The 27,692-nt window shown below is 43.1% G+C and overlaps 1 protein-coding gene across 10 annotated transcripts in view; it reads left to right on the plus strand.

Annotated features, from left to right (window-relative positions):
* Positions 1-27,692, plus strand: part of MIA3 (MIA SH3 domain ER export factor 3) — a 55,650-nt gene that overhangs the window by 1,134 nt on the left and 26,824 nt on the right. For all 10 annotated transcript variants that reach the window (XM_043567804.1, XM_043567806.1, XM_043567805.1 and 7 more), the window contains exons 2-6: positions 1,971-2,104; positions 5,836-5,922; positions 8,618-11,444; positions 13,925-14,086; positions 16,642-16,787. In XM_043567804.1, coding sequence (XP_043423739.1) covers positions 1,971-2,104; positions 5,836-5,922; positions 8,618-11,444; positions 13,925-14,086; positions 16,642-16,787 — 3,356 coding nt within the window. The remainder of the gene's footprint in view (positions 1-1,970; positions 2,105-5,835; positions 5,923-8,617; positions 11,445-13,924; positions 14,087-16,641; positions 16,788-27,692) is intronic.

Below are 27,692 nucleotides of genomic sequence, written 5' to 3' on the forward strand. Positions count from 1 at the left end.
CTGTGTTTGTGGGACCGGAATCATTCTTACCGTCTCCCGGAGGGTCTTGAATAACCTTGTAACTTAGTGACAACCGCTGTTCGTAAATTGTAAACAACACATATAGAAAAAATATTCATGCCGAAGAGGCCGCATGGCTGCAGTTTATCTATTTATGTTCAAATCGGTGCTATTCACAAGCAAATTTCATAATTGGAGGAGTTTGTATACACTGCAACACCGTTCAAGAGGAGGAGGCATCGTGGATTGCGTTAAACTGGTTCCTAGAGGTAACCTAGGGCTGAAGCAACTAAACACCGCAAAAGTGGAGCCAATTTTTACAGTTTTTGCCTTCAGTTTCCTCTGAGCAAACCCAGATGATTAGCAAGTGGGGTTGGCTAAGACGGAATGTTTGCTATGCTTTGCTTTCAAGGACTCCCTGACTTGGGTTCCTCAAAACCATAGTTAACGTGGAGAATCACATCGCTGATGCTTCCTTAGTACAGAGGCATGGTGTTGGAAGGGCCCGTGGTTGTCACTTAAGTTGAGAAATGGCGTGTGTCCAAACAGATGTAACTGAACGACCGGCAGCGGCTGAGCAGGGTCTGGGACCGTGTTGCATAAAGTGTTTGTTTAGTAAGGTGTGCATGTGTGTGCTGTCCTTGTGTACTTTCCAGACAGTTGTTTCACTGTGTGCATTATGTTGTCATCTAGTTTATTGTTATAGATTCTCCATGATGTCTTCTAAGGGGGAACAAAAGAAACATTACCACTTCCAGTTCTGATAGAACCCCCAATCTGAAATTGCCCATTACCTTCAACCTGGCCTTTCCCCCAATTCTATCTGGATTTGGATGCTGGGCATATATTAAAATAATTGGATTTTAGCGTCAAAATTCAAAGAACTGCCTTCAAATCTATCTGTTCACCCCCTCAAGTATGTATTTAAAGATACATTTTAATGTATTTATTGCTAATTGGCTTTAAGAAAAAGTATTCTTTCCATTCACCCTTCTTTTTCTCTGCTATTTAATTGCGTCTATTGTCCGTTTCATCTTACATCAGAAACTGTGTATTTGGCCACCAAAAAGAAAAATTTTGCTTCTACCAGTTTCTAGATCCAGTGTGATTTATGTCCTGCATTTTAAGACTGAAGGTAACTACTGAACAATTCTCATAGTTTTGCTTGTCCCTGCAATATGTGATGCCCACTTGTGATTTTTGTGTATAGACATAAATAAATGAGGGTATTTTCCCTTTGTTTTGAAACCTTTGTAATGTTGGGGGCAGTCAACATTACCTACTGTCATAATAATTCCACATTACCCTGTCATGTGATTGGACCCATAATAGGATGTGATATACTTTCCCATTAATTTATCCAGATACTGCATGGGGAGAACAGCGTGGCCTCAAGTGAAGTTGACAATGTTTACTGCTGCTGCATGGTAGCAGTTACAGCCACTTAAAGATCGTGCCTTTTAGTGTTAGTTCAAGTTAATTGACCCCTCGGGGGTTCCTGGGTGCTCTCCCCTGTTCCTTATTACCTCGGCATGCAGTCACGCTTAAGCCAGACAGCATCTGTACTTGAATTTATCCAGTTGCACAGTGAAGCTTTTTAGGATTATGAAACAGCAGAGATTGAGGACAAGAAGGTTAGAGAGTTTCTCTTGAGACCAGCCATGTGTGGCAGTGGACTCACTGCTTTTTGTTTCCCAGCATTATCCTTAGAGAAAAACAGAGAAAGCCGCCCTCTCCCTGTCTACTTGTAGGAGATGATATATAATGATAAGGCTCTAAAGATTTTAGTTAATTGGAGCATATGAATTGAAAGCGATTGATTCCAGAGAGTACTGGAGAAACTTGATTGTTGTTTACAGAATAGAAGAAACCTCCTTTCCTGATAAATCAGCGTGGACTCTGAAAGTTGAATCCTGACATCTATTTTTTTTTTCCTCTCTTTTTTTTCCCTGCCTTGTCTTTACCTACAGTGTTAATGTACCGGGGTGAGGCTCTAGAAGATTTCACAGGCCCCGATTGTCGTTTCGTGAGTTTTAAAAAAGGTGACCCCGTATATGTCTACTATAAACTGGCAGGGAGACCGCCTGAAGTTTGGGCTGGAAGTGTAAGTACAAATTTGACATACTTTATTTTCTTACTTTTTATTGGCTTCTGTAGGGCTATGGGTTTAAATAACTGTTTTCTTGGGGTCTTTGATGGCATTCACGTGTCCCCTCTGCTGGACTGGGAAAACAGAGGATGGCTGTGTGTCACCAGCAGGCATCAGGCCTGGCCCTACGTGGGGGCTCTGTTCCTTAAACAGGGCCCAACTGCTTCTGGTTATTGTTGCTCAGCATTAAGTCATGAGCCTTATCAGCTGTGGCTCCTCCGTGCACAGGAAAGGTTGAAGTGGCGAAAACTGAAAATTCTGAACTTCATTGCCGTGAGCATTAGCCCTAATCCTGTAAACTTTGTGCAGGACTGTGTTTCAGGTGTTCATGTTTAAAGTTGATTGTGTGGGGCGCCTGGGTGGCGCAGTCGGTTAAGCGTCCGACTTCAGCCAGGTCACGATCTCACGGTCCGTGGGTTCGAGCCCCGCGTCGGGCTCTGGGCTGATGGCTCAGAGCCTGGAGCCTGTTTCCGATTCTGTGTCTCCCTCTCTCTCTGCCGCTCCCCCGTTCATGCTCTGTCTCTCTCTGTCCCAAAAATAAATAAACGTTGAAAAAAAAAATAAAGTTGATTGTGTATTTCTTTTTTTCTAAATTATTTTTTAATTTTTAAAAAATGTTTATTCATTTTTGAGAGAGAGAGAGAGAGAGAAAGAGAGAGAAGGTGGGGGAGAGTCAGAGAGAGAAAGAGACACAGAATCCAAAGCAGGCTCTGAGCTGTCAGCACAGAGCCCGATGCAGGGCTTGAATCCATGAGCCATGAGATCATGACCTGAGCTGAAGTCAGATGCTTAACCGACTGAGCCACCCAGGTGCCTCTCTTTTTTTTCTAAATCATTAACATTTGTGAAAGATTGGCAGGTCTGGAAATAGGCAGCCTAATCGTGTATATTGTTACCGGTCTGTTAAAAGAGCAAAATGCCCTTCTCACTGTGTGTTTTTCTTGTTTCCATGTTTTGTTTGCATCTTCTGGGTCAGGCTGCTGCCCACCCCCGCCCCCCACTCTTAAGACACTTGCTCCTGGAGGGCCCCCAGCTGTTGTCTTCCTGGGCAGTTTTACAGGTGCCCTGATGGCAGATGTGGAAAGCAGGGACTCCATCGTGCTTTAGAATTTAAAAAAAATTTTTTTAATTCAAGTATAATTAACACACCGGGTTATATTAGTGTCAGGTGTACAATATAGCAGCTCTACAATTCGATACGTTACTCGGTGCTCATCATAATAATTGTGCTCTTTAATCCCCATCACCTATTTCCCCCGTCCCCCCCCCCCCCCCCCCCCCACCGACCTCCCCTCTGGCACCCAGCTGTTTGTTCTCTGGATTTAAATGCCTGTTTTTCGTTTGCCTCTTTTTTTCCTTTGTTTCATCTCTTAAATTCCACCTATGAGTGAAATCATATGGCATTTATCTTTCTCTGCCTGACTTATTTCACTTAGCATTGTGTACCCCCTAGGTTCATCCATGTTGTTGCAGATGGCAAGATTTCATTCTTTTTTATGTCTGAGTAATATTCCAGTGTGTGTGTGTGTGTGTGTGCACGTGCATGCATGTATGCACATGCTATGTCTTCATCTGTTCATCTATCGATGGACACTTGGCTGGCTTCCATGTTTCAACTGTTGTAAATAAAACTCAGGCTTTGATGTTTTTAATGAGGAGATTCCCTAGGAGTGACCTGATTGAAAGCCTTATGAGTTATCGTCCTTTCCTTTCTAAGAAGTGTGATGTGTGGACTGCTTCTTTACCAAAAGGAGTGAGAATTCTTCATGTCCTTAGGATTATCCAAACTTCCAGATATCCAGTCCCTGCTGTGGAAACTTACTTTCCATAAAATACCAGACAACAGAAAATAAGGCTTGAGAAACCTACATAAGGGGAAAAATAGGTTCATTTTGTTGGTGTTACTGATTCCTTGCGGGGGGGGGGGGGGATCTTTTTGTTGTTGTTGTTTGTTTGTTTTTTTGACAGAGAGAGTGTGTGGGGGGGGGGAGGGGCAGAGAGAGAGGGAGACACAGAATCTGAGGCAGCTCTAGGCTCCAGCCTGTCAGTACAGAGCCTGACATGGGGCTCGAACTCATGGACTGCAGATCGTGATCTGAGTTGAAGCCAGACACTCAGCTGACTGAGCCGCTCAGGTGCCTCCCTAGGGGTGAATCTTGAGCGACCAACTAGCTGGTTAGGTTCAGCCCTTATAATTTAGGTTGAGTCACTGTGTACAAAGAAGGATCTGTTCTGCTTCCTGCAAGTCTGCCGCGTGAGATTTCTTGATAATCTTCACTCTGGGAAAGTTTTTTCCATGTACCTAGGCCTGTTTTATACACGGTGAAGTGGTTGAGTTGGAGCATTTGGTAAGTGAGCTTGACATATATGGCATTTTCCTTTGGCCGTATTCACCTCTCATGGTGCCTTCTTAGGGAAGCCCTGCCCTCAGCAGCCCAGCCAGAAGGGATCTTGCTGTCTGATAACTGTTCAGGTGGCACTTTGTTTGCACTGCTCACGTGGCATCCCCTATATTGCCTTTTTTTTTTAAGTTTATATATTTATTTTGAGAGAGAAAGAGCGCATGCTGGGGCATGAGTGGAGGAGGGGCAGAGAGAGAGGGAGAGGGAGAATCCCAAGCAGGCTCTGCACTGTCAGTGTGGAGCCTGATGTGGGGCTCAATCTCATGAACTGTCCACCCAGGTGCCTCTCAAACTGACTCTTGTTTCTGTTTCTTAGTTTTCATCCTGCAGTCTTTTTTGGTTTCTTAGAGTTTTCAGATTTTAACTGCCAGTGTAGCAGTTTTTAATTACCCTATCTTATCTAATCTTCAAGGCTGTATTCTAGTACTAAGACTGGCTTTCACATATTTGCCAGATATAACAACAGCACTCCTAATGAGGCTATTTTGGGAGTTGGTGATAAGTAAGCCTTTTTTCCCTTGGTGGATTGGATCTGCCTCTCAGCCTCCTTCCCAGTGATATGCTTTTCCTTCTAGACACAGTCAGTAGAGGACAGTGTGTGCCTCTCAGGAGGATGCTCTGTGTATTTTAGCTGTTAGTGCTATAGATAAATGGGGTTATTTTCTCCAGAGGTTTACTTTGCATGAAACTAAAGCTTCTTGTGTAGAGTAGTATGAATTTTATTTTCTCTGCAAATACTCAAAAATCTAGTTTTTGAAAAAGCTACTACAGCCCGTTATATCAATAAATATTTGCTGTTTTATTGTAGTCATCACTTATTTTAGGAATTTTATATTCTTTTTTTTTTTTTAAATGTATTTATTTAAGTAATCTCTACACCCAACATGGGGCTTGAACTCAGAACCCTGAGATCAAGAGGCACACAGTTTTCCGACTGAGCCGGTCAGGTGCACCTGATGTGCTTAGTTTTAACCATAAAATATACAAACACTTTCTGTTATGTAGGTCTTTTATCTACTTCAGAAATCTAGCTCTGTGTTTAGAATTAAGTTGCATGATGAAAGGAAACTTCAGTGGTTTTAGAAAAATTGACTGTAAAGTATTCTGTACTTAATTTTCATTGGAATAATAATCCGTGTAATCATCATAGCAATTATCTGTCTCTTGTGGTTGTACCTACCTACGTATCTATCTGTTTCCTCTCACTGCTGAAAAGTCTGTCGTTTGTATTTCTTATACAGAATTTTGATTGGTATGTGTTTCTTTGCCTGTTTTTTCATATAGGTTGGACGTATTTTTGGATATTTTCCAAAAGATTTAATCCAGGTAGTCCATGAATATACCGAAGAGGAGCTACGGGTTCCCACAGATGTAAGTTATGTTATGGATTTTTAATTTTAATTTTAATTTTTTTGGTTCTCAATTATAAATTGCCTTTCATACTCATCAGTTATAGTCAGTTAATGATTTTTGAAAGTCCTTGTATTTGGGCCAGAAAAAAAACAAGTTAACATTTGTGTGTCAGGTTTTAAATTAGAATCAGGTAACTTTTAAAAATAGAAAAAAAAGAAAAACGTTTGGAAAGAATTTATGGGAGACTGTGTCATTATTTGGTAATTGTCTAATATGTACAGTCATATAGGGTTTCTTTTTGCTGCTTTATATGAGAAAAAATTAAGAATTCAATATCTTTGTACTTAGTTATTAAGTTTAAGAGCTATACATTTTTATAGGCTAAAGAAGAAGGTATCTCCACTAGAAAACTTTACTCATTGAATAGCTCTTAGACATTTTAAGTGTAGAGAAATCAGATTAAATGCTAAACTATGTACTAGGTCAGAAATGCCAATTTACAATAGTTTTCTTTTTTCTTTTTCTTTTTTTAAAGTTTATTGTTAGATTGTGCATGCAAGCGAGGGAGGGGCAGAAAGAGAGGGAGAGACAGAATTCCAAGGAGGCTGTGCATTGTCAGCACAGAGCCCAACACGGGGCTCAAACCCATGAACGATGGGATCACGACCTGAGCCAAAATCAAGAGTCACATGGTTAGCCGCCCCTATAGTGGTTTTCTTATTACTGATTCTTTAGTGATTTAAGGGATTATAGTTACGTTACAGGTTTGGAAAAGGGAACCTGAGAGATTCTGAAGAGGTCTGGTCTCAGATCTGCATGGTACTGACTGTACATCCTATAAAGCATTCATCTGGGTGCATGACATAGCTCTGTGATGGCAAGGATTCTGTGTTCTGGGATCCTTAGTCCTGCGGATCATTTTCTGGACTTTTTTTTTTTTTTTTTTTTTTTTTAATTTATTTAGTTTGAGAGAAAAGGAGAAAGAGAGAGGGGAGAAGGGGCAGAGATGGGGAGAGGGAGAGAGAATCCCAAGCAGGCTCTGTGCTATCAGAGCAGAGCCGGACGCGGGATTCGAACCCACAAATGGTGAGATTGTGACCTGAGCTGAAACCAAGAGTTAGACGCTTAGCCAAGTGAGCCACGCAGGCGCCCTGTTTTCTGGAGTTTTAAAATGTGTGGTAATTGATGCCTACTTTCATTCAGAAATCTTTGAGCAGTTTTTTAAGGTTTTTTTTGCAGTGCTACAGATATGCAGGCAGCTGGCCTAGGGCCATCGTTGGATGAGATTGGCAGAATATATGAAGTCTCAGAGCCAGTGCTGTACTTAACATTTCTTTGTAGTCTCAAGGGTCATAAAATCAGCCCCATTACCTGTCTGGCCTCATTCCTAATGAAGAGACTCCCCAGGATATAGGTGTGAGACAGCAGTTCATTGGCCACGGTGACCTCACTTGTTTGGGAGTCTGCCTTCTTAGTGTACCTCCACAGCATGCTTCCCTCAGTGTTAAGAAAGTGGCTTGGAAACGGATGTGGTGAAAAGAAGAAATTCATCCCTACTGCACTGGTCAGAGCTCCTCAGACTTTGGTGAGAGTTTAGTTAAGAGAAGAGAATTACCTGTGTTGGCTTTTAAACTTACTTTCCGTTTATGGCCCCATTTACGTCAAGTTGCTTATTATTGGAGGAAAGGAAGAATGTAGGTTTATGCCTAGTCCTGAAACCAGACCTTAATGACACCTACCACCCTGATGTAGAATAGAGTATATTCCTTACTGAATCTTGTTTTCAAGTTGTACTTGAGGTAATAGTTAAGTGGGGAGCCCCCTGACACTCTTATTTGTGCCTTTAAATTTTTATTGCCCATGCACCTATAATTTAATAAGGCTGTATTTAATAAGGCTTCCTAGGCTGATTTATCTTTCCCAGCGCCAAGAAAATATGAGCCAAAAAAAAATCTGTGTAGACTTAGAGCCTGACAGCAAGGTGATTCTGCCTGTCTCTAGCTGGTTAAAGAGAGAAGGATAGTCTGGAGGGCACAGTGATGGGGAAGCTGGATCATCTTCCAGGTTCCCCTGTGCATATTATTATGACATGAATTCCCAAGAGATCAGGCACAGTTCTTGGGAGTTGGGGGACCCAATAAATGACACCCTGTTTTTCTCCACTTGTGCTCAGAACAAATTGAGAGACTCAGGAGTCAGGCATGTGGAGACCAAAGTATCACTATTACTTACTGATAAAACTTTTTGGTGAACATGGCTTGGGTGTGCAGAAGTAATGGGTTTCCTAACTTTGTCGTGTGGAATAAGACAGACATACCCAGCCACAGACAGGGCTAGCTAGCCTCCCCAAGGGGGCTGTCTCTATACAACTTATAGCATGGAGTGGAGAGGATATATGTTCCCTCTAGCAGGTCCCAAACAGAAAACAGGGATGGTGCAGAGCAAACTCACCAGCCACATGAATCCTCGGGAGGAGACGATGAAGGGAAATCAGGAATATTACTCAGGTAGGAGTCCTTCTCCGTGGAAGCAGGAAACCAAGGAAAAGTGGATACCCGCTTTTATTCCCCTCCCACTACCCAAGAACAGTCATTGCCCAAGGTTGGCACAGAAGCCCCTCTGGATCCAGTTTGAGGTTAGCCTTCATTAGCACGGGTAAGAGTTTGCTCTTGCGACACTTAGTGACATGCTAATGTTTTTCTTTCTTTTACAGGAGACAGATTTTGTTTGTTTTGATGGGGGAAGAGATGATTTTGACAATTACAACGTAGAAGAGCTTTTAGGATTTTTGGAATTGTACAATTCTGCACCTGGAGATTCTGAGAAAGCTACAGAAAAAACTGGGCATGAGGACACACTTCTTGAAGTACTTGAGGAAAGCGACCTTGAACCTGAATCTGAACTTGAACCTGAACCAGGAGAACTTGACTCAGAGGAGAGTGAAAGTGTGTTCTCAGAAAACTCTAAGGAACTCAGGGAAAGATCTGGGGCTCAGAGGAACCACCCTCACTTAAACAGTCAAGCAGATCATACTCAGGGAGACCAGCTTGCATTTGAACCTTTTGAGGAAATGCTACAAGATAAACTGAAAGTGCCGGAAAATGAAAACAACAAAACCAGCAATGGGTCTCAGCTCTCGAGTGAACAAGAGAAGATTGATGCTTATAAACTTTTGAAAAAAGAAATGACTCTGGACTTAAAAACCAAATTTGGCTCGACTGCCGATGCCCTTGTCTCTGATGATGAGACAACCAGACTTGTTACTTCATTAGAAGATGATTTTGATGAGGAGCTGGATACTGAGTATTACACAGTTGGCAAGGAAGATGAGGAGGATGAAGAAAACTTGGACGACCTGCCATTACTGACCTTCACACACGCTGGGGAAGATGTGAAGGTCCCAATGAAGTCTGGAGTTCAGAAATATCCAACAGATACAGAGCAGAATACAAATGAAAAGGATAAGGTTGAGGTGACTCAGCCCCCTGGCATCAAAAACTATGATCAAAATATACTAACAACCTGGGAGGATACTGTCTTCTCCTTCACAGATGGTGACAGACAAACAGGCTTGGACATAGGGAGTTCTGACCCAGAGGAAGGAAGGGAGGGTGGTGACGCATTCATCCCAGATAGCAAATGGGGGAAACCACAATCAGCACCAGATTACGCCGACCCCCAAAAAGCAGAAGATGGGCTTTTGACTGTAGAGGCCCCGAAAACAAATAATGACAAAGACCTGGAAATTCACTTTACAGGAAACAGGAGGAAAGTTGAGGAATCCAAGAAGGGCCTGGCGCAGGCTGAGATGGGGCTGGAGGGGAAGCAGGAAGGCATGAAAGCACACGGTCCTACTCAAAGCAGTGACCTTGGCTCTTTGCTAGCTGCTGGAAAGAATAAAGACATGTCAGAATCAGCTTTTGATAACAAAGAAAATGACCTAGAAGGAGCAGCTGTTCCTACGTCAAAAGGAATGCTCCATGAAGAAAAGCCTGCAGAGCGGATTTTGGAGGGTGGCTCGGAGCGTGAAGCGGTACCCAAAGCTGCAGGGAGTCAAGTGACCGAGGAAGGGATGGAGCAAGAATCCGTGGGCATCGCACCAATGCCGGGGGGTAGTCCGCATAATGCATCCAAAGACAACGCGGAAGAAGTGCACGCTTTAGTAAGTGGACCAAAACCACACACGCTTTCAGTGGAGCCTCCACACGAGGGATTTCAAGAGGAACAGCGTCTTAAGACTGATGGTCAGCCGAGGCCTTCCCCTCCAGATGAAGTTGATTTGCCAAGAGAACTGGAAGAAGAGGGTCCCACTGTGGGAAGAAATCTTTCCTGGCCACAAGGAAAAGAGGTGGCCCATGCACGTGATAGGCAGATGGATGAGAAGTTACAGCTCTCCAAGGAAGTGGTCAAAGAGGACTCCTCAGGGGAAGAAACGGCTCCTTACAAGCCCGCGGCGGGCACGCAGGAAGTGGAGACAAGAGGCCAGGTGGATAGCCTGGAAGTGCCAGGTCTCCATCCCGAGACACCAGAAGCAGAAGCTGATTACAGCCCTGAACAACTACTGGAGGATGAAAATGCTCTAAGTGCAAAACAGTCTAAAGAAAAAAGCCCTGAGATTCAAGGTGGGCGGTTAGATGTTCATCCGCAGGCCCCCGCAGGGGCCATGTTAGGCACCGTTAGTACTGCTGCAGAAGCAGAAGGAAACAAAGAAGAAACTAGCAGTATCTTGGAAATTGAAAGAGAAAGTGAAACTTTGGGCAAAGGGGTGGACACAGGGGGCAGGGAAGCGGGTGGTGGGGTGGTGGAAAAAGAAAGCCCTCTTGTGGGTAAGAAAGCACAGAGACCATCTGAAGGAAGTGACTCTCCTGACCAAAAAAATGAGACCCCAGAGTCAGGGGAAGTGTCTGAGAATCAAGATTCTGATCATTTTCCAGACGGCCCTGAGAAATACCTGAAGACCTCCGGGCCCGCTGAGCAGCCTGGGGTGGAAGGACTCTCCAAAGAGGACCAGGAGGACTTGGAGAGGGTGGCGGACACAGAGGGCCAGGGGTCTGCAGTTGAGGAGCACGACGGTGACCTGTGGCACTGGACTGAGCACAGGGCTGTGCAGCCGCCGCACGGGGACCGGGTGAATGACTTGCCTATCCTCAGCAGCTTCTTTAAAGACAAGCAGTCTCTGCGGCGTTTCCAGAAGTACTTTGACGTCCATGAGCTGGAAGCCATGTTCCGCGAAATGTCAGTAAAGCTGAAGTCCGCGCAGCGGGAGAGCCTGCCCTATAATGTGGAAAAAGTCCTGGACAAGGTCTTCCGTGCGTCTGAGTCCCAGATTCTGAGCATAGCAGAGAAGATGCTGGACGCTCGTGTGACCGAAAACAGAGAGCTGGGCACCAAGGAAAATAACATATTTGAAGAGGCGGCGGTCCTTGACGATGTTCAAGACCTGATCTATTTTGTGAGGTACAAACACTCCACCATGGAGGAGACCACGCCGCTGGCGACGGCTCCACCCACGGAGGAAGGCTGGGCTGGCGCCACGGAAGGTAAAGCGCCTGCCTGTGGTCTTGGGGAGTTGGGCTTGAGAGGCAGGTGGGGCGCAGAGTGGTTGGGGAAGTGCCTCCTGCCTTCCTGGTAAAGCTCTGTCCACAGTTTGCAGTGTGCCTAAAGGTGAGGGACAGCACTGTGACATCCACATGTCCCTTCCTGCTTTCTTCCTTTTAGGCTGGAGCGTGGGTCAGGATTTCTCATCCTGTTTTCCCCTTAGGACAGTTGAGCCTGCTAGCATTTTTTTTCTTTTTTTTTTTTTTTTATTAAAAAAATTGTTTTTAAGTTTATTTATTTTGAGAGACAGAGCAGGTGGGGGAGGGGCAGGGAGAGAGAGAGAGAGACAGAGAGAGAGAGAGAGAGAGAGAGAGAGAGAGAATATCCCAAGTGGGCTCCGTGCTGTCAGCATGGAGGCTGATGCGGGCCTTGAACTCACAGACTGTTGAGTTCATGACCTGAGCCAAAATCAGGAATCGGGTGCTTAACCGATGGAGCCACCCAGGTACCCTGAGATTGCTAGCATTTTCTAAAGGAACCTTGACAAGCAGGTAAAGAGAAAGCTACAAACAAGAAAATGACACCCCAAGTAAACCTGTTAAAAAAGTACAAGTTTCATGTAAATTATGAAAGGAATTTTTTTGGTAACTTAAGTAAATTCTTTTGTGTTGTTTTTTTAAGTAAACTCTATGCCTTATGTGGGGCTTGAACTCACAGCACTGAGGTTAGGAGTTGCACATTCTACCTACTGAGCCAGCCACGCACCCCGAGTAAATTCCTTTTTTTTTTTCTTAATATTTATTTTTGAGAGACGGAGTGAGAGAGTGAGGGGAGGAGGGGCAGAGAGAGCAAGGCGGACAGAGGATCTGAAGCAGGCTCTGTGCTGACAGCAGAGAGCCTGATGTGGGGCTAAAATTCACAAACCCGTGGGATCATAACTTGGGCCAAAGTCGGAGGCTTAACAGACTGAGCCACCCCCCCCTTTTTTTTTTATTTATTTATTTTTTAACATTTATTTATTTTTGAGACAGAGAGCATGAACAGGGGAGGGTCACAGAGAGAGGGAGACACAGAATCTGAAACGGGCTCCAGGCTCGGAGCAGTCAGCATAGAGCCCGACGCGGGGCTCAAACCCACGGACCGCGAGGTCATGACCTGAGCCGAAGTCGGACGCTTAACCGACTGAGCCACCCAGGCGCCCTGCTGCCCCCTTTTTTAAATTACAGTGTAGTTGAAACACAGTGTTACATTAGTTTCCGGTGCACAGCATAGTGACAGGGACAGGTCTGTGTGTTCTGCTGTAGCCACCATCTGGCAGCCTACAGGCCACTACAGGACCACTGATTGTATTCCCCACCCTGTACCTTTCACCCTTGTAACTTATTCCACAACCGGAAGCCTCCGAAAGGGCTTTCGTGTGAAGTAACTGCTCTCTGACCAAGGATGAGCTGGCATCACATTTCACCTGATGCCTTGCCAGAGTTTCTTTATCCTCACCCCCCTCAGTTTTCATCTTTTGTGGGTGTCATGTTCTTTCTTGCCTCTTTGGAGCAGTCACTTAGGTTAGTGAACTTCTCCTGGGCCCTCGGATTCTTGCATTCAGATGAATTAACCAGGGACATGACTGGGATGCAGGGCTCTCTAACACAGCACTTGCATGTGGAAGCCTTTCAGTAAATATTGATTGAACGGATCCTGAGCCAGTCTCCTAACATAACCTGATTCCTAGTTCCATGCTTTTCAGCCTGAGGTATTTAAACTGTGGCGTATGATAGCCACAGAATAAATGCTGTCTTCCCAGAGGGCCAGTTTTTCTTGAATTTGGGGAGGGGAACATTTTTGCATGTAATCAAAGCAGACCTATTTTCCATTAGAATGCAAAACTGATGAATTTTTAGGGTCAACTGTGATGCTTTAAAGAATTGCATCTTTTGTGTGGGTCACATTGGACTCTGCCCTAAGCCTCTTGGGGAAGGAAATGGGTTCTCACTCTTTTTGACAATTAGAGGTACTCTGAAAATATTTGAAAGCTATTTCAGTAAGCTGCCTTTGGTAACGCTAGCTCTGTGAAACAAACATGCTTGTGAATGAAAGAATTCGTGTTCTTTTTGTGTGGCGTAGATATTTCCTATTTCTGCCCTTGACTGGAATTCTCTTCTGCACATTCACCTGGTTGGGCATGTGTTGGGTTTGTCAAGGGGAGTTAGGGTTATTGAACCCGTTACCACAAATGGGTTTATTTATAAAATACTTCGGAATACGGGTTTCTTTGTAAGTTGTAGTCATCTGTGAAGTGAGAGAGAAGCAACTGAAACTCTTATTTCCCCACTCAGTCGAGCTTCCTGGGATCCCGGCATGTGGAGGGAGGGCAGTGGGAAGGTGCCCAGGGGGTGACCGGGGAGGGAGAGCTGCCCAGTGGGAGAGGCCGAGTGGGGAGTATCGTCAAGGCTTTGCCAGCCCAGTGCATTCTTCTTCCCTGTAGGAATAGAGCCACCCCTTGAAGATAGTTTCCCACAAGATCACACAGAAGACCTTAGAGCACAGATTCCCAAAGAGCCCAGCCAGTTGGATCAACTTGGGACTGGTGACAAGGGTGGCTCAGAAGTGTCACAGAAGCCCACTACTGAGAAGGACATAGACCCAGGTAAAACTTGCAGACTTTTTCTACAAAGTAGAGGTGTGTCATAAACGAGAGCTTCTAGGACATTTGTTCTTTTTTTTTTTTTTTCCTTTTTTAATTATTTAGGTAATCTCTGCACCCAATGTGGGGCTCGAACTCATGACCCTGAGTCGTGTGCTCTACCAACTGAGCCAGCTAGGTGCCCCTGGACATTTGTTCCTAAAGGCGGGAAATCGAAGGGAGAATAAGACAGGCATGAATGAGTGTTAAAAAACAAGAAACCCCAGAATGGAAAGAAAAGCAGTTGAGGCAGATGGATGGAGGTCAGCAGTAGGAAAAAGGCCAGAGACTATAACCAACCAAAATATCAATGTTTGGCTCTCATTACTCACGTAAATAATTTCAGTCTAAACTATTATTCTTCAAAGGCCTTATGTTCTCAAACAGTAGTTTTCAACCAGACCAGCCGGCATCAGAAACTCTGAGGGTGGAGACCAGCAAGCTGTGTTTAACAAGCCCTCCAGGAAATTCTGATCAGCTGAAAGTTTGAGAGGCACTGCTTTATTTATTTATTTTTTTCAGTGTATTTATTTTGAGAGAGAGCACAAGCGGGGAGGAGCAGAGAGAGAGAGAAGACAAAGTCTGAAGCAGGTTCCATGTTGACAGCAGAGAGCCCGTAACGGGGCTTGAACTCCTGAACTGTGAGATCATGATCTGAGCCAAAGTTGGATGCTTTAACTGACTGAGCCACCCAGGCGCCCCAAGAGCCACTGCTTTAAAACCCACAAATTCTTCTCCCCCCTCTCCCGCCCCCAGTAGAATACAGTGTGGCTCAGGTCTTGTGTTAATTTGCTACCTGGACATGGCAAAAACCTTAAAAACCGTGAAGGGGATATTTATGCCTAGGTGTCTGTACGCCGTGGGGAGCAGTACAGAAAGTTGTGCATCGTGTCGTGGTCCCACGTGGCCTGACACCAGTGTGTCAGCATTAATCACAGGGCGCAGCAAACACTCAGTGGAGAGCAACCCACTTCATTTGGATTGAGGAGACTATTTAAAAACAAGACGACAAGCCCAATAATGGCATCAACAGGTTGCTACTGAAGAAAGGCTAATTGTGTTATTTTGTGTGTCCGCTGTGGGGGGTGGTGTGTGTGATACCATTACTGGTTCCATGTCCTTCGAGGTTGTGGTGTGTAACCCGGGATAAAACGCTACCCATGAGACCTGGTAGCACCGTGTGGGCCTTCAGGAGAAGCCACGGCATGGGCAGGAATTCTGTAATTGGGGAAGAAATGACCTATCAGAGGCCTCCCGTGTTCCGAGGACGTTGCATTCATGTATCATCCTCTCTAGTTCTAAAGTCTTTATCTCAAAAAGAGTCAAAAGAGTTTTTTCAGCTTGTTGAAAATGAGTCATATGCCACGATGTCTCGTTAACGCTCTTGCTCAGAAACTTTCAAGGCTAGGAAAACCTCTGCTTGCAGAATTAAAAACAGATTTTTTGCCCGGTCCTTCTGAGTTCTGCCACAGGATGACATGAGCTACCCTTACAGGCTCATCTTCCCAAATGTCCCTTCGTACATCTCAGCCGCCCTGACTGTGGACACTTCCCCAGGGTCACAGTCATAGATCCATCGTGAATGGAGTCTCTGGGTTGGGAGAGTCACCTCCTCCGCCCCTCACCGCTTGCTGAGCTCCTAGCTGTTTACAGAACGGGCCCAGCCTCAACTAATTCAAACTGAGGTCACCTCCCCGCCACCTCCTCTAGTGAAACCCTTTCAGGCTTAGCAGAGCTTCAGGCCAGCCCCCGCTCTGTAAGCAGTTCCTGTTAGCGTCTCTGGGCGTTTACCTTGTTCTCTTTTGTGTAGCTGTCATTCATCTGTGAGGGAGCAGTCACCTGCCAGGGGCCAGACACCGTGCTAAGCACGGGTGCAGTCCACCTGCGGGTCTGCAAGCTGACGCTTTTCTACTCAGCGGTTGCCTGAAGTTTCTAACACAATGCTTCACCGGCACTGAATGAACATCTGGTAAATGCAGCTGTGTCCGTGTGGGAAAAAAAACAAACAAACCCATAAGATTCTGCTTTTCTCAATTCCCATGACTAAATACTGTTCAGAGAGCAGTTGTTTTGCCAGAGACATGATGGGAGATCTGGTGAGGGGTAGGGTGTGTTGGAGATACGTTCATTTCATAATGGAAGGGCGTGATGGCTCGAATGGGTGTTCTGAATTTTGTTCTCTCTAGAATTCTTTAAGAGCATAATTATATAAGTTATATACGTCTTTATATAAGACCTATAGAAACTGTGTCTTTTTTTTTTTTTTTTTAGTAAATATGATTTAATTTTATCTCAAGTTATCTCTATGCCCAACTTGGGGCTCAAACTCATGACCCTGAGATCAAGAGCCACGTGCTCTACTGACTGAGCCAGCCAGGCGCCCCTATAAGTCTGTATACGTCTTTAAGAGAAGCCACTGACTCATACTCGGTGGGCACTCGATAAATATTTTAAACGAAGAGAAACAAGTCTTACTCTAAAGCATATTATAAAATATTAATTTTCACCCTCAATTTTAGGGATAATTCCAACAGAAAGCAGTCCTGTTGATGCTGTTGATGCAAAAAAGAAACTAGAAACAAATGCTGAAGAGCCAGCAAGTGTCTCACCTTTGGAAAATGCAATTCTTATAATATATTCATTCATAATTTATTTAACTAAGACGGTAAGTTCGACATACATAGCTTCTTCAGATAGAGTTATCGATTAATTACGGTTTTTGAGTTGATCTTGAGCATGAGATCAAGAACTTAAAATTACTGCTGATCCTTTGACTTCAGCCTCTGAAATGGGTCACCTGTGTATAATTTGATGGGTTCTTAGCTCAGATCTGCGGTGTGTCAGAGCCGGGCATAGACAAACCTATAAAACATGGCTCTTCCCCAGCAGGACCTTTTAGTCCAGCAGGGAGATAAAGACCTTCGCTGGGGACATAATATGATACGGGCAGAGAGTATTTTCCCGATGGGAGAATGATGTGTTGGATACACTGATTTCGTTGTGCTGGGAGGATGGGCAGAGAAGGTCAGAAGTTTCAGCAGGAGCTGAAGGACAAACGGGAGTTTGACATGTGTTGCTGAATAGAAGGTGGAGAGGGAGGTAGCATGCGGTTCGACCGAGGAAATAACATGTTCAGAGAGATGGACGGTATTACAAAGAGAAGGCCTTTTGGGGAAGCCATGGAAGCCTTTTTGGTGTTGAATAGTTGAGGGTGTGGTTGGAGGGCGTCTTTTGGAGGGAGATAGGGAGATAGGTAAAGGAAGTTCTGTGTTGTGACAGGTAGTGCTACGCTCTTTGGGATTGGGATCCTTGGAAGGTTTTAAGCGGAAAGGGATGTGGTTAGATTTGTGTCTTAGAAAGAGTCACTTATGGCAGAGTATTCAGATTTATCTTTCTTAGGGAGTCAGGATTCAAATGAGACATTTAATCTACCTGGAAGCATATTTAAGCTTTTTAGGACTTAGCTCCCCCTTGTGGTATTTGTTGAAATTGGACATTTTCCGGTAAATTGTGGGAATGAGCAAGCTTTTCAGAAGCTGGAGGCCAAGTTGTCCTTGGACCTGTAAAGAAAAGTATCCTCCCCCATAAAACTATTTTTCCACTATGTTCTGTTATTTCAAGACTTGTGTAGGAAAGAGGAATCCCCCCCCCCCCGCCCCGTTCCATAAAAATGCATGAGTTTTGAGCCAGGATTATCTGGTTTCAAATCCCAGATTCATCATTGAGAAGCTTCAGCAAATTACTGAGCTCCGTTTAGCTGTCCTACATCTTCCAAATGCTGATAATACCTACTGCAATTGTTGTAAGAATTAAATGACTTGATAATAAAGTGTTCAGTGCAGTGCCTGGCATTTGTAGGATCTCATCACCCTCTGCCTGCTTCTCGTTTGGATGGTCACAGGGAAGCATATAAACACTGGATGCCCAGAGAATTCAGGAGAAAGGCCACCGGGAAGAGTTTTTAGCTTTCTCCATGGTTGTGGTGGTTAGCAGCCCCCCAGGTAAAGGTGTGTATGACCTGTGCAGTTAGAATAATGACATTTTCAGTGATTAAGGCAGTTTCAGTATTCAAATTTTATCATCAGAATGAATCATTGTCACTTCAAAAATTTAACAGCCTCCAGATGTAGAAGGAGTTCTTTATTCATTTTGTTTGTGGATATGCACAGAGTCCCTTTCTAGGCCCACTTGGGGGCCACAGATGTGGTATAAAACAGGGTCTCTGCTTGGGGATGGTGGGAGAAGGCACAGACGGGAATGGCCAGGGAAAAGGGCACAATGTTACAAAGTAACATGGGCTTTAAAGGTGTTGTCAAGAAAGCATTTTGATGGCCCAGTATGTGCAGAGTGTTGTGCTAGGAATAGAAGATTCTGAGAGGTATAAAGCATGATTCTGATTTTGGAAAGGTCTAAGAAAAGGGCATATCAGATATATGAAAACTGAGAAAATGGAAAATATCTTGAAACAGTTTTTGTGAAATATCAAGTAGTATAGATAATTCTTTGGTAAGGCTGGGGAGTATTGGGGTGCTGACTTGTTCAGGAAAACTGGACCAGAAGTCAGATTCATGGATCCACCGTTGATGGAGTCTTGGAGCTGGAAGGGACCTTCGGGGGCAGCTTGTCCAGCTTCACTAATTGCAGAAATGTCCTCTTAGTCACCTGGCAGGTAGTTAGGAGATCTGGGCGTCAGCAGCTCCTTGTGTGAACAACCTAACCTTACAGGGCCATACGTTGCCCTGTTGGCTCACTCATTCTCTTATTGACTCTAGAGTTTCCTTACGTGATTCCTTCTTGTAGAATCTAATTCTTTTTCTGTATAGTAACTCTGAATGTTTGAAGTGGTGCTTTAATTTTTTAAGTGTTTTATCACGGAAAGTTTCAAACATATAAAAGCAGAAGTAATTGTAAAATGAATCCATGGCCTAGTCCCAAGTTGACAGTAATTCCTTAATATCATCCAATATTTGGCACATTAAAAATCCCCTTTCCTACTTTTAAAAATAGTTTTTGTTCAAATCAAGATTTTGCTGGGGTCCAGATATTATAGAAGGTTGCCATATGTCTTAACTTTAGTCAGATATAAATGACATATAATAAAGGTTACCCATTTTAAGAATACAGCTCAGTGAGTTTTAACAAATGTATTTGCTCATGTTAAACAATCATAACCAAGACATGGAACATTTCCTTCATTCAGAGAAGTTTCCTCATGTACCTTCTCAGTGTGTCTCCTTTACCGCTGGCTCCCGGCAACACTGTATTTCACTATAGGTTCTGTTTGCCCGTTGGAGAATTATAAGTATAAAATGGACTCATTCCTAGGAGTGAAACTGCCCTGCCACATGGTAAGTTTGTTTTAGCTGGAAAGGAGTGGCCAAACAATTCTCAAGAGTGACTGTCCAGTTTATACATCCATAGCAATTTATGGGACTTCCATTTGGTCACATATTTGCTAACATTTGATATTATCGGTCATAAATTTTAGACATTCTAGTAGATAGTCTTTGTGGGTTTTTAAAAAAAAATTTTAAGTTTATTTTTTTATTTTGAGAGAGAGAAAAAATGCATGAGTGGGGAGGGGCAGAGAGAAGGAGATAGAATCCCACGTGGGGCTTTATCCTATGATGGTGAGATCATGACCTGAGCCAAAATCAAGAGTTGGACGCCTGACTGAGCCATCCAGGCGCCCTTCTTTGTGGGTTTTTTTTTTTTTTAAGTTTATTCATCTTTGAGAGATAGAGAGAGACAGAGCATGAGTGGGGAAGGGGCAGAGAGAGAGAGACACGGAATCCGAAGCAGGCTCCAGGCTCTGAGCTGTCAGCCCAGAGCCCGATGCGGGGCTCGAACTCACGGACTGAGAGATCATGACCTGAGCCGAAGTCAGACACTCAACCGACTGAGCCACCCAGGCACCCCCCTTCTTTGTGGTTTTAATTGTATTTCTTGGTGATATATGATGAGTACTTTTTCACATGACCATGTTGTGTGTTCATGTGCGAAATAGCTTTTCAGATCTTTTGTCCCCCTTTTTAAAGTTTATTTATTTAAGTAATTTCTACACTCAGTGTGGAGCTCAAACTCACAACCCGGAGATCAAGAGTCACATCTCTTCCAACTGAGCCAGCCAGGCGCACCTCTTTTGCCCTTTCTTAAATTATTTTTTTTCCTCATAAATATTAAGATCTAAGAGTTCTTCGTGTATTTTGGTTATAACTTCTTTGTCAAATATATATTATGAATAATTTTTTCAGTCTATGGCTTGGCCTTTCAGTTTCTTAACATTGCTTTTGAAGAGCAAATTTGTAATTTTGGTGAATACGATTTTATTAATTTTTACTTTTATGGTTAGTGCATTTTGTTTCCTGCCTAAGGAATCATAGGCCCTTCCAAAGATGCAAATGTTTTCTCATACTTTCTTCTAGAAGTTTTATAGTTATACCTTTCATGCTCAGGTCTCTGTTCTGTGTTGAGTTAATTTTTGTGAATGGTGTCAAGTTGCATATTTTTCTTCTATGGATATCAGTTGCTCCTGTGGCATTTCTTTTCCCTTCCGATTACCTTGGCACTTGAGTAGAAATCAGCTGACCATATTTGTGTGTCCGTCTGCACTCTGTTCAATTGATCTGTATTTCTATCCTAAGATAACACACTTTTCTGATTGGTATAGCTTTATAGTAGGTCTCGGAATCGGCAAAATTGTTTTTGGGTATTTCAGTTCCTTTGCATTTCCATATAAATTTTAGAACCAACTTCTGGAGATTTTATTTGTTACTATGTTGAATCTGTAGATGCGTTTCGGAAGAATCGATATCAACAAATATTAAGGCAACTAATCCATGAAGTAAGTTCATCTCCACATTTAGATCTTTTGTTTCTCAGCAGAATTTTGTAGGTCTCAGGTACAGGTTTCACACAGATTTTGTGTGCCTTTGTATTTCATGATTTTTGATGTAAAATTGTGTTTTTCTTACATGTCGTTTACCATTGTTTTGTGCTGATACATAGAAACACAACTGGTTTTGTATATTTGTATCTTCAAACCTTATTTATTAGTTCTAGGACTTTTTTTTGTAGATTTCATAGGATTCTCTGTGTAGATAGGTGATTATGTCATCTGTGAATAAACACTTTTTAGAAAAGTCAGGTTAATGAAACATAATTACCTTTAGTAAAATTCACTCTTGCTCTGGACAGTTTGATGAGTCTTCACATTATTTCTTTAGATTTTTTTGTATCCCTCCTCTCTTGCCTTTCCTTCTGGGACTCCAATTACATGTAAGTTAGACCACTTCATGTAGTTCCACAGGTCACTGAGGGCCTGTTCTTTTTTGTTGCTTTTCAGCTTTCTAGGTCTTTGCTTCAGTTTAGGTATTCCTATTGCTGTCTTCATGGTCATTGATCTTTAAAAAAATTTTTTTTTTAATTTTTAAAGTTTATTAGTTTATTCTGAGAGAGAGAGAAAACACGAAAGGAGGGACAGAGAGAGAGAGAATCCTAAGCAGGCTCAGTGATTAAGCCTGACACGGGACTTGATCCCATGAGAGAGATCATGACCTGAGCCAAAACCAAGAAGAGTCTGACGCTCGACCGGCTGAGCCACCAGGTGCTGCCCCCTCATTCATCTTTCATAGTATCTAATCTGTGGTTCAGCCCATCAAGTGAATTTTTCATTTCTGGTAGTTTAATTTTCAGCTCTGAATGTTCTACTTGGTTCTGTTTATATCTTCCACCTTTTTGTCAGTATGGCCAAGGTAAACTTCAAAATATTCTTTTCAAATTTTTTCAGAAAAAAATAAAGAAATTTTTTCAAGCCAATTGTCATCTCTGTTGCAACTTCTTGTTTTGATTTTTTTTTTCTTTTTCTTTAGAGAGAGAGAGAGAGAAAGACCATGAGCAGGGGAGGGGCAGAGAGGGAGAGAGAATCCTAAGCAGGATTCTGTGCTAACAGCACAGAGCCTGACTCAGGGTTCAATCCCATGAACTGTGAGATCCTGACCTGAGCTGAAATCAAGAGTTAGATGCTTAACTGTCTGAGCCACCCAGGCGCCCCCTTGGTCTGTTTTTATAGATTGATTTATCTCCTACTCTTGGGATATTCCTGTTTTGTTTTGTTTTTTGTTTTTTTTTTTACATGTCAACCTACTTTCCTGCTATTTTTACACATAGTGATTCTAGTGATTCCTTGTTGTTGCTGGATGCCAGGTGCTGTGAATGTTACATTGTTGAGTGTCTGGTTTTTAGTGACTTTTTTAAAATGCTGAGGTTTGCTTTGCTAGACAGTTGTTACTTGTGGACCAGCTTGATCCTTTCTAGTCTTATTTTTAAGACTTTTTTAAGATTGTGTATATAGTTGTCTTGACTCTGGAGGTAGTATAGCCCTACTCTTTTTTTTTTTTTTTTTAATTTTTTTTTTTTCAACGTTTATTTATTTTTGGGACAGAGAGAGACAGAGCATGAACGGGAGAGGGGCAGAGAGAGAGGGAGACACAGTATCAGAAACAGGCTCCAGGCTCTGAGCCATCAGCCCAGAGCCCGACACGGGGCTCGAACTCACGGACCGTGAGATCGTGACCTGGCTGAAGTCGGACGCTTAACCGACTGCGCCACCCAGGCGCCCCTAGCCCTACTCTTAAGGCGTGATTCTTCTGGAATCTACTGAATGCCAGGCAATGTCAGGTCACTCTAACTGACTGGAGCGCAGTTTGCTTCCCACACCTGTGTAGAACTCTGGGATTTGTTCAGCTTTCAGAATGGTGGCAGCTATCCTGTTCATCTGAGGGGTTTTTTTTGCCCGTCCTTAGAGATTCTTACCTTGGGCAGATCTGCTTCAAAGTCAGCAAAGACTGAAGGAAACCCCCTCACGGATTTCTGGAACTCTTTTTCTTTGTAGCCCCCGTCTTTGTGGTACCTTTCCCTGCACATTTCAGTAACCTCGGTCTCCCTGAACTCTGGCCTTCTCCTCTTCAGGGAGATTGGTGGGCTCTGAGAGGCTTCTCCCTGTGCTGAGGTGAGAATGTGTCTCCAGGCAGGAAGCTGGTTGACCAGCAGGCTCACCTCCTTGTTTTCCCTTCCTTCAGGGGTCACGGTTGTGTGCGGCCTGTTGTTCTCCACCTGAAAATTGTGTTTTTCATGTGTTTTGTCCAGTTTTCTAGTTATTTCAGTGGGAGGGCAAGTATACCCTTTCCTCTGCCTGTAGATTTTCTCCTTTTGTTTGTTGTTGTTGGAATGTATTCATTGAAGAAACGGTTTGTTTGGCCTCTAGGGGCTATATCGTGTTCTGCATTTTGCTAACTACATTCCCCAGTGTAACTGAACATGTTTCTCTGACTCTTTGTATTTGCTGGGAATTGGTAGTCCGATTCAGTTTCAATATTGATTGGCAAGGATGCTTAACAGGAGATGTTTGCTTTCAGCAGGAGGCATCTAATGTATAGATGTCCCTCTACTTTTTGCTTTTTAATTTTTTTTAATGTTTATTTTTGAGGGAGGGAGAGAGAGAGAGACAGAGCACGAGTGGGGGAGGGGCAGAGAGAGAGGGAGACACGGAATCTGAAGCAGGCTCCAGGCTCCGAGCTGTCAGCACAGAGCCTGACGCGGGGCTCGAACCCACAGACTGAGAGATCATGACCTGAGCCGAAGTTGGAAACTCAACCAACTGAGCCACCGAGGCAACATCCCTGGATGTCCCTCTACTTTTGATGTCACTAGTCATTGGTGACGTTGACTAAGTCTGTTAATATATTACGGTGCAAAATGGTGTTAAGGGATCGCTTCTCGGCCTTTTGGCTAAGATCAAGTGTAAAATGGTGATATGGTGATTATATTGTTGCTGCTTCATTTAAAGGCTGGGATATTTCTTCAAAAAGAAACATAGTCAAGTATTGTTTACACTGAGATTTAGTTTGTATAGTATAAATATTTGATTCTTTCTATTTAAATAGTTTCCAAAATAATGACTTGGTTTCCTGGCTTTATCCAGAGATGTCCAGAGGGGTTTTTTGGTGTATTTCTTCTAACTCTATTCTAATCATTATTACGATGTCATGAATTTGAAAATAGTTGGTGTGTTTCAATCCACTGTAGTTCTTATTCTTACCAGTGCTCAATTTCTCCCACTTTTGGCTAGTGGGAGCCTCTTCAGCTTGGCTTCGGAGCCTTTTGGACACCACCCAGTGGTCACTGACACCTTCCTTGCTTTCTAGTGTGCCAGCGTGTTCTAATCCTCTACATTTCCTGCCTGCACCTTGAAGGAGTTATTTCTTTAAGGAGCCCCTGATTTCTTTGAATGGGAAATAGTATTTAAAAGCTGCATTCTGGATACGAAGATGCTTATTGCTTTTGAGTTGGGATTTCTAGGCCTTTTCAGAGGGCAAGACTAAGAAAGACATGGAGTTTTTTTGTGTGTTTCAGTATTCATCTTGGTTCCATATGGATACTCCCAAAATAAAATCAGCATGCTAGAGGGATTGTACTTAACCTCATCTACCTTACACATGTATTTTCTTTCTCCAGTGTCGGAAATCCCAGTTTTCAATGATGTCAACATATTTACTTCATTTTACAGTAGTCACACAACAATATTAAAAACACCAATACCAACGCTGCCACCCACGATATATTATTGAAAATGTTTTCAGGATGTTTTTCAGCTATATCCCACTAGTGCATGCTTGAAATAATTCCTTTCTGTCATCCTGCCATCAACTTGATACAGTTAGGTTAATTGTTTCATTTTTGCTTTCACTTTTTAGGGATTGCTTTTAAATGTATTTGTTTGTTTTGTTTTGCAAGTATCTAACATATTTATAAGATCCAAAGCCAATTTGTAAAACAAATGCTCTTTGGAGAAGTCAAGGTTTTGTCCCAGGTCCACTGAACCTGTTGTTACCCTCCTCTATGGATAATTTTTAAAATTAATTTCATTATCTTATTATTAAAAAATAAGCACAAGGCGGGTGCCTGGGTGGCTCAGTCCGTTGGGTGGCCGACTACAGCTCAGGTCATGATCTCACAGTCTGTGAGTTTGAGCCCTGCATCGGGCTTTGTGCTGACAGTTCAGAGCCTGGAGCCTGCTTCTGATTTTATGTCTCCCTCTCTCTCTGCCCCTTCCTTGCTTGCTCTCTCTCTCTCTCTCTCTCTCTCTCTCTCTTTCTCTCTCAAAAATAATAAATATTAAAAAAAGTCCAAAAAAATCGCATGATTTCCACATTCAGCCAAGATAGATTTAGAGATACTGGCTTTACTGTCACCGAAACAACTGGAGAGAAAAAAAAATCAGACAAAATTAATGAAGCCATTTTCAAGTCACTGGGCATCAGGTAACAAAGGACAGTGATTCCCAAAAGATCGGGAACAAGTGCCGTGAGCTCTACAATTGTGCCTGCTCACTGCACTGAAAGAGTCCCAGGTTGTGTTTCTCTAGAGAACCTTGACTAATACAACATTCTTGAGCTTTGTTCTGTTTGTTCAGGTAAATAACTAGGAAATAGTTTGATTCTTTGGCGTCTTGGAGTTTCAGGTTTGTTAGGCAAGGTACGAGCAGCATTTAGTCTGAGTCGGGACCCTTCTGCGTACTTCATCCAGGTCTAGAATCATAAGGTACTATTCTTGGCCCTATGTCAGGAACTGTTCCCTGGGAACAACTGGATAGTTTCTCTGATGTTGAGTAATTTTGTCAACCTCATGTGCCAATGAATTCTTAAAGGCGACCTTTCATGGATCCCCTGAGTGTTTGCTCTCTCACCCTGCCCCATGCCTCCTCTTGGTACTCAGCCCTGTGAGTTTTAGCTGCCTTGCTTTCCCTGGACTTTCAGCTCCGTCTCCTCAACTCCGGGTTCCTCATTGTGGTTCCTCCGGGCCACAATAGGGGACACCCACACACAGCCACACACATAGGTAGAAGAGGTTTTTTATAAGGAATTGACAAACGCACAAATGGAGGCTGATGAGTCCCACAGTCTGCTGTCTACAAACTGGAGACCCAGGAAAGCCAGTGGTGTAATTCAGGTTGAGTCCCAAAGGGAGCTGATGGTGTAGATGCTAGTCAGGTCTGAAGGCCTGAGAACCAGGAGTAGCAAGGGTAGAAGAAGAATGATGTCCTAGCTCAAGCAATCCCAGAGAAAGGGGTGAATTCCTTTTGCAGTTTGCTTTTTTCAGGCCCTCAGTGGATTGGATGATGCCTACCCATATTGGGAAGGGCAGTCTACTTTACTGAGTGAATCGATTCAAATGCTAATCTCATCTGGAAACATCCTCAAAAGCACAAAAATTAAGGTTTAATTTGGGTGCCCCATAACCACTCAAGTTGACACATAAAAGTAGCCATCACATTTGTTCATAATGTGTGGCATCCAGTCAGAGATCACTAGTCATGCAAAGAGGCAAGAAAATAGAAACCATGATGAGGAGAAAAATCCGCCTGTCCAACCAAGAACTACCAGAGATGTTAGAATTAAGCAAGGATATTAAAATAGGTTTTATTACTATATTTTGGATGTTAAAAAAGTTAAGTAGAGGCATAAAAGATATTTAAAAAAAATTTTTTTTTTCAACGTTTTTATTTATTTTTGGGACAGAGAGAGACCGAGCATGAACGGGGGAGGGGCAGAGAGAGAGGGAGACACAGAATAGGAAACAGGCTCCAGGCTCTGAGCCATCAGCCCAGAGCCTGATGCGGGGCTCGAACTCACGGACCGCGAGATCGTGACCTGGCTGAAGTCGGACGCTTAACCGACTGCGCCACCCAGGCGCCCCAAGATATTTTTTTTTAAAAAGACCCAAATCAAACTTCTGGATTTGAAAACTGCAGTGACAGAGATGATAAATATACGGGGTGGAAGTAGTGCTAGATCAGACATTGAAGTGGTAAGATTAGTGAACTTGAAGACCTAGCATTAGAAGCTATTCAATATGAAATACACAGGGAAAAAGGACTCAAGAAAACTCATCAGATTCCCTGTGAGCTGTGGGACACTTTCAAGCAGCCTAGTAAATGGAGCTGGAATCACTGGAGGACGGGATTGAAGAGGTGTCCAGAAACAGATTTAAAGACATAATGGTTGAAAATTTCTAAAATTCATGAAAGCTATAGATCCACATATTCAAGAAGTTCAATGAAACCCAAACATAAGAAGCATGAAGAAAACTGCACTGAGGTATATCATAATCAAATTGCTCAAAAGTGCCTGATAAATAGCAATCTTAAAAGCAGAGAAAAAAAAGACACTTTACATAGAGAAGGATTAAGATAAGGTTGACATCAAGATTTCTTATCAGAACGCATGGCAGAATACAGTAGAATAAAATCTCTTAATATACTTGAAGAACAATATTGTTGACTTATAATATCATACCAAGGAAGATGATTCTGTAAAGCAAAGATTAAATGAAGATTTTTTTTTTCCCAATGTACAAGACCTGAATGAATTCACTGGCACACTTGTGCCTTGAGAAATGTTCAAGGAAGACCTTTAGGCATAAAGAAAATGGCAATAGGCGGAAATAGTGGAGCTACACAAAGGAGTGAAGGGTGCCAGGAATGGTAACCATATAAGTACATATATAAAAC

Source organism: Prionailurus bengalensis, chromosome E4 (genome assembly GCF_016509475.1).
Source record: "Prionailurus bengalensis isolate Pbe53 chromosome E4, Fcat_Pben_1.1_paternal_pri, whole genome shotgun sequence".
NCBI classification, from domain to species: Eukaryota; Metazoa; Chordata; class Mammalia; order Carnivora; family Felidae; genus Prionailurus; species Prionailurus bengalensis.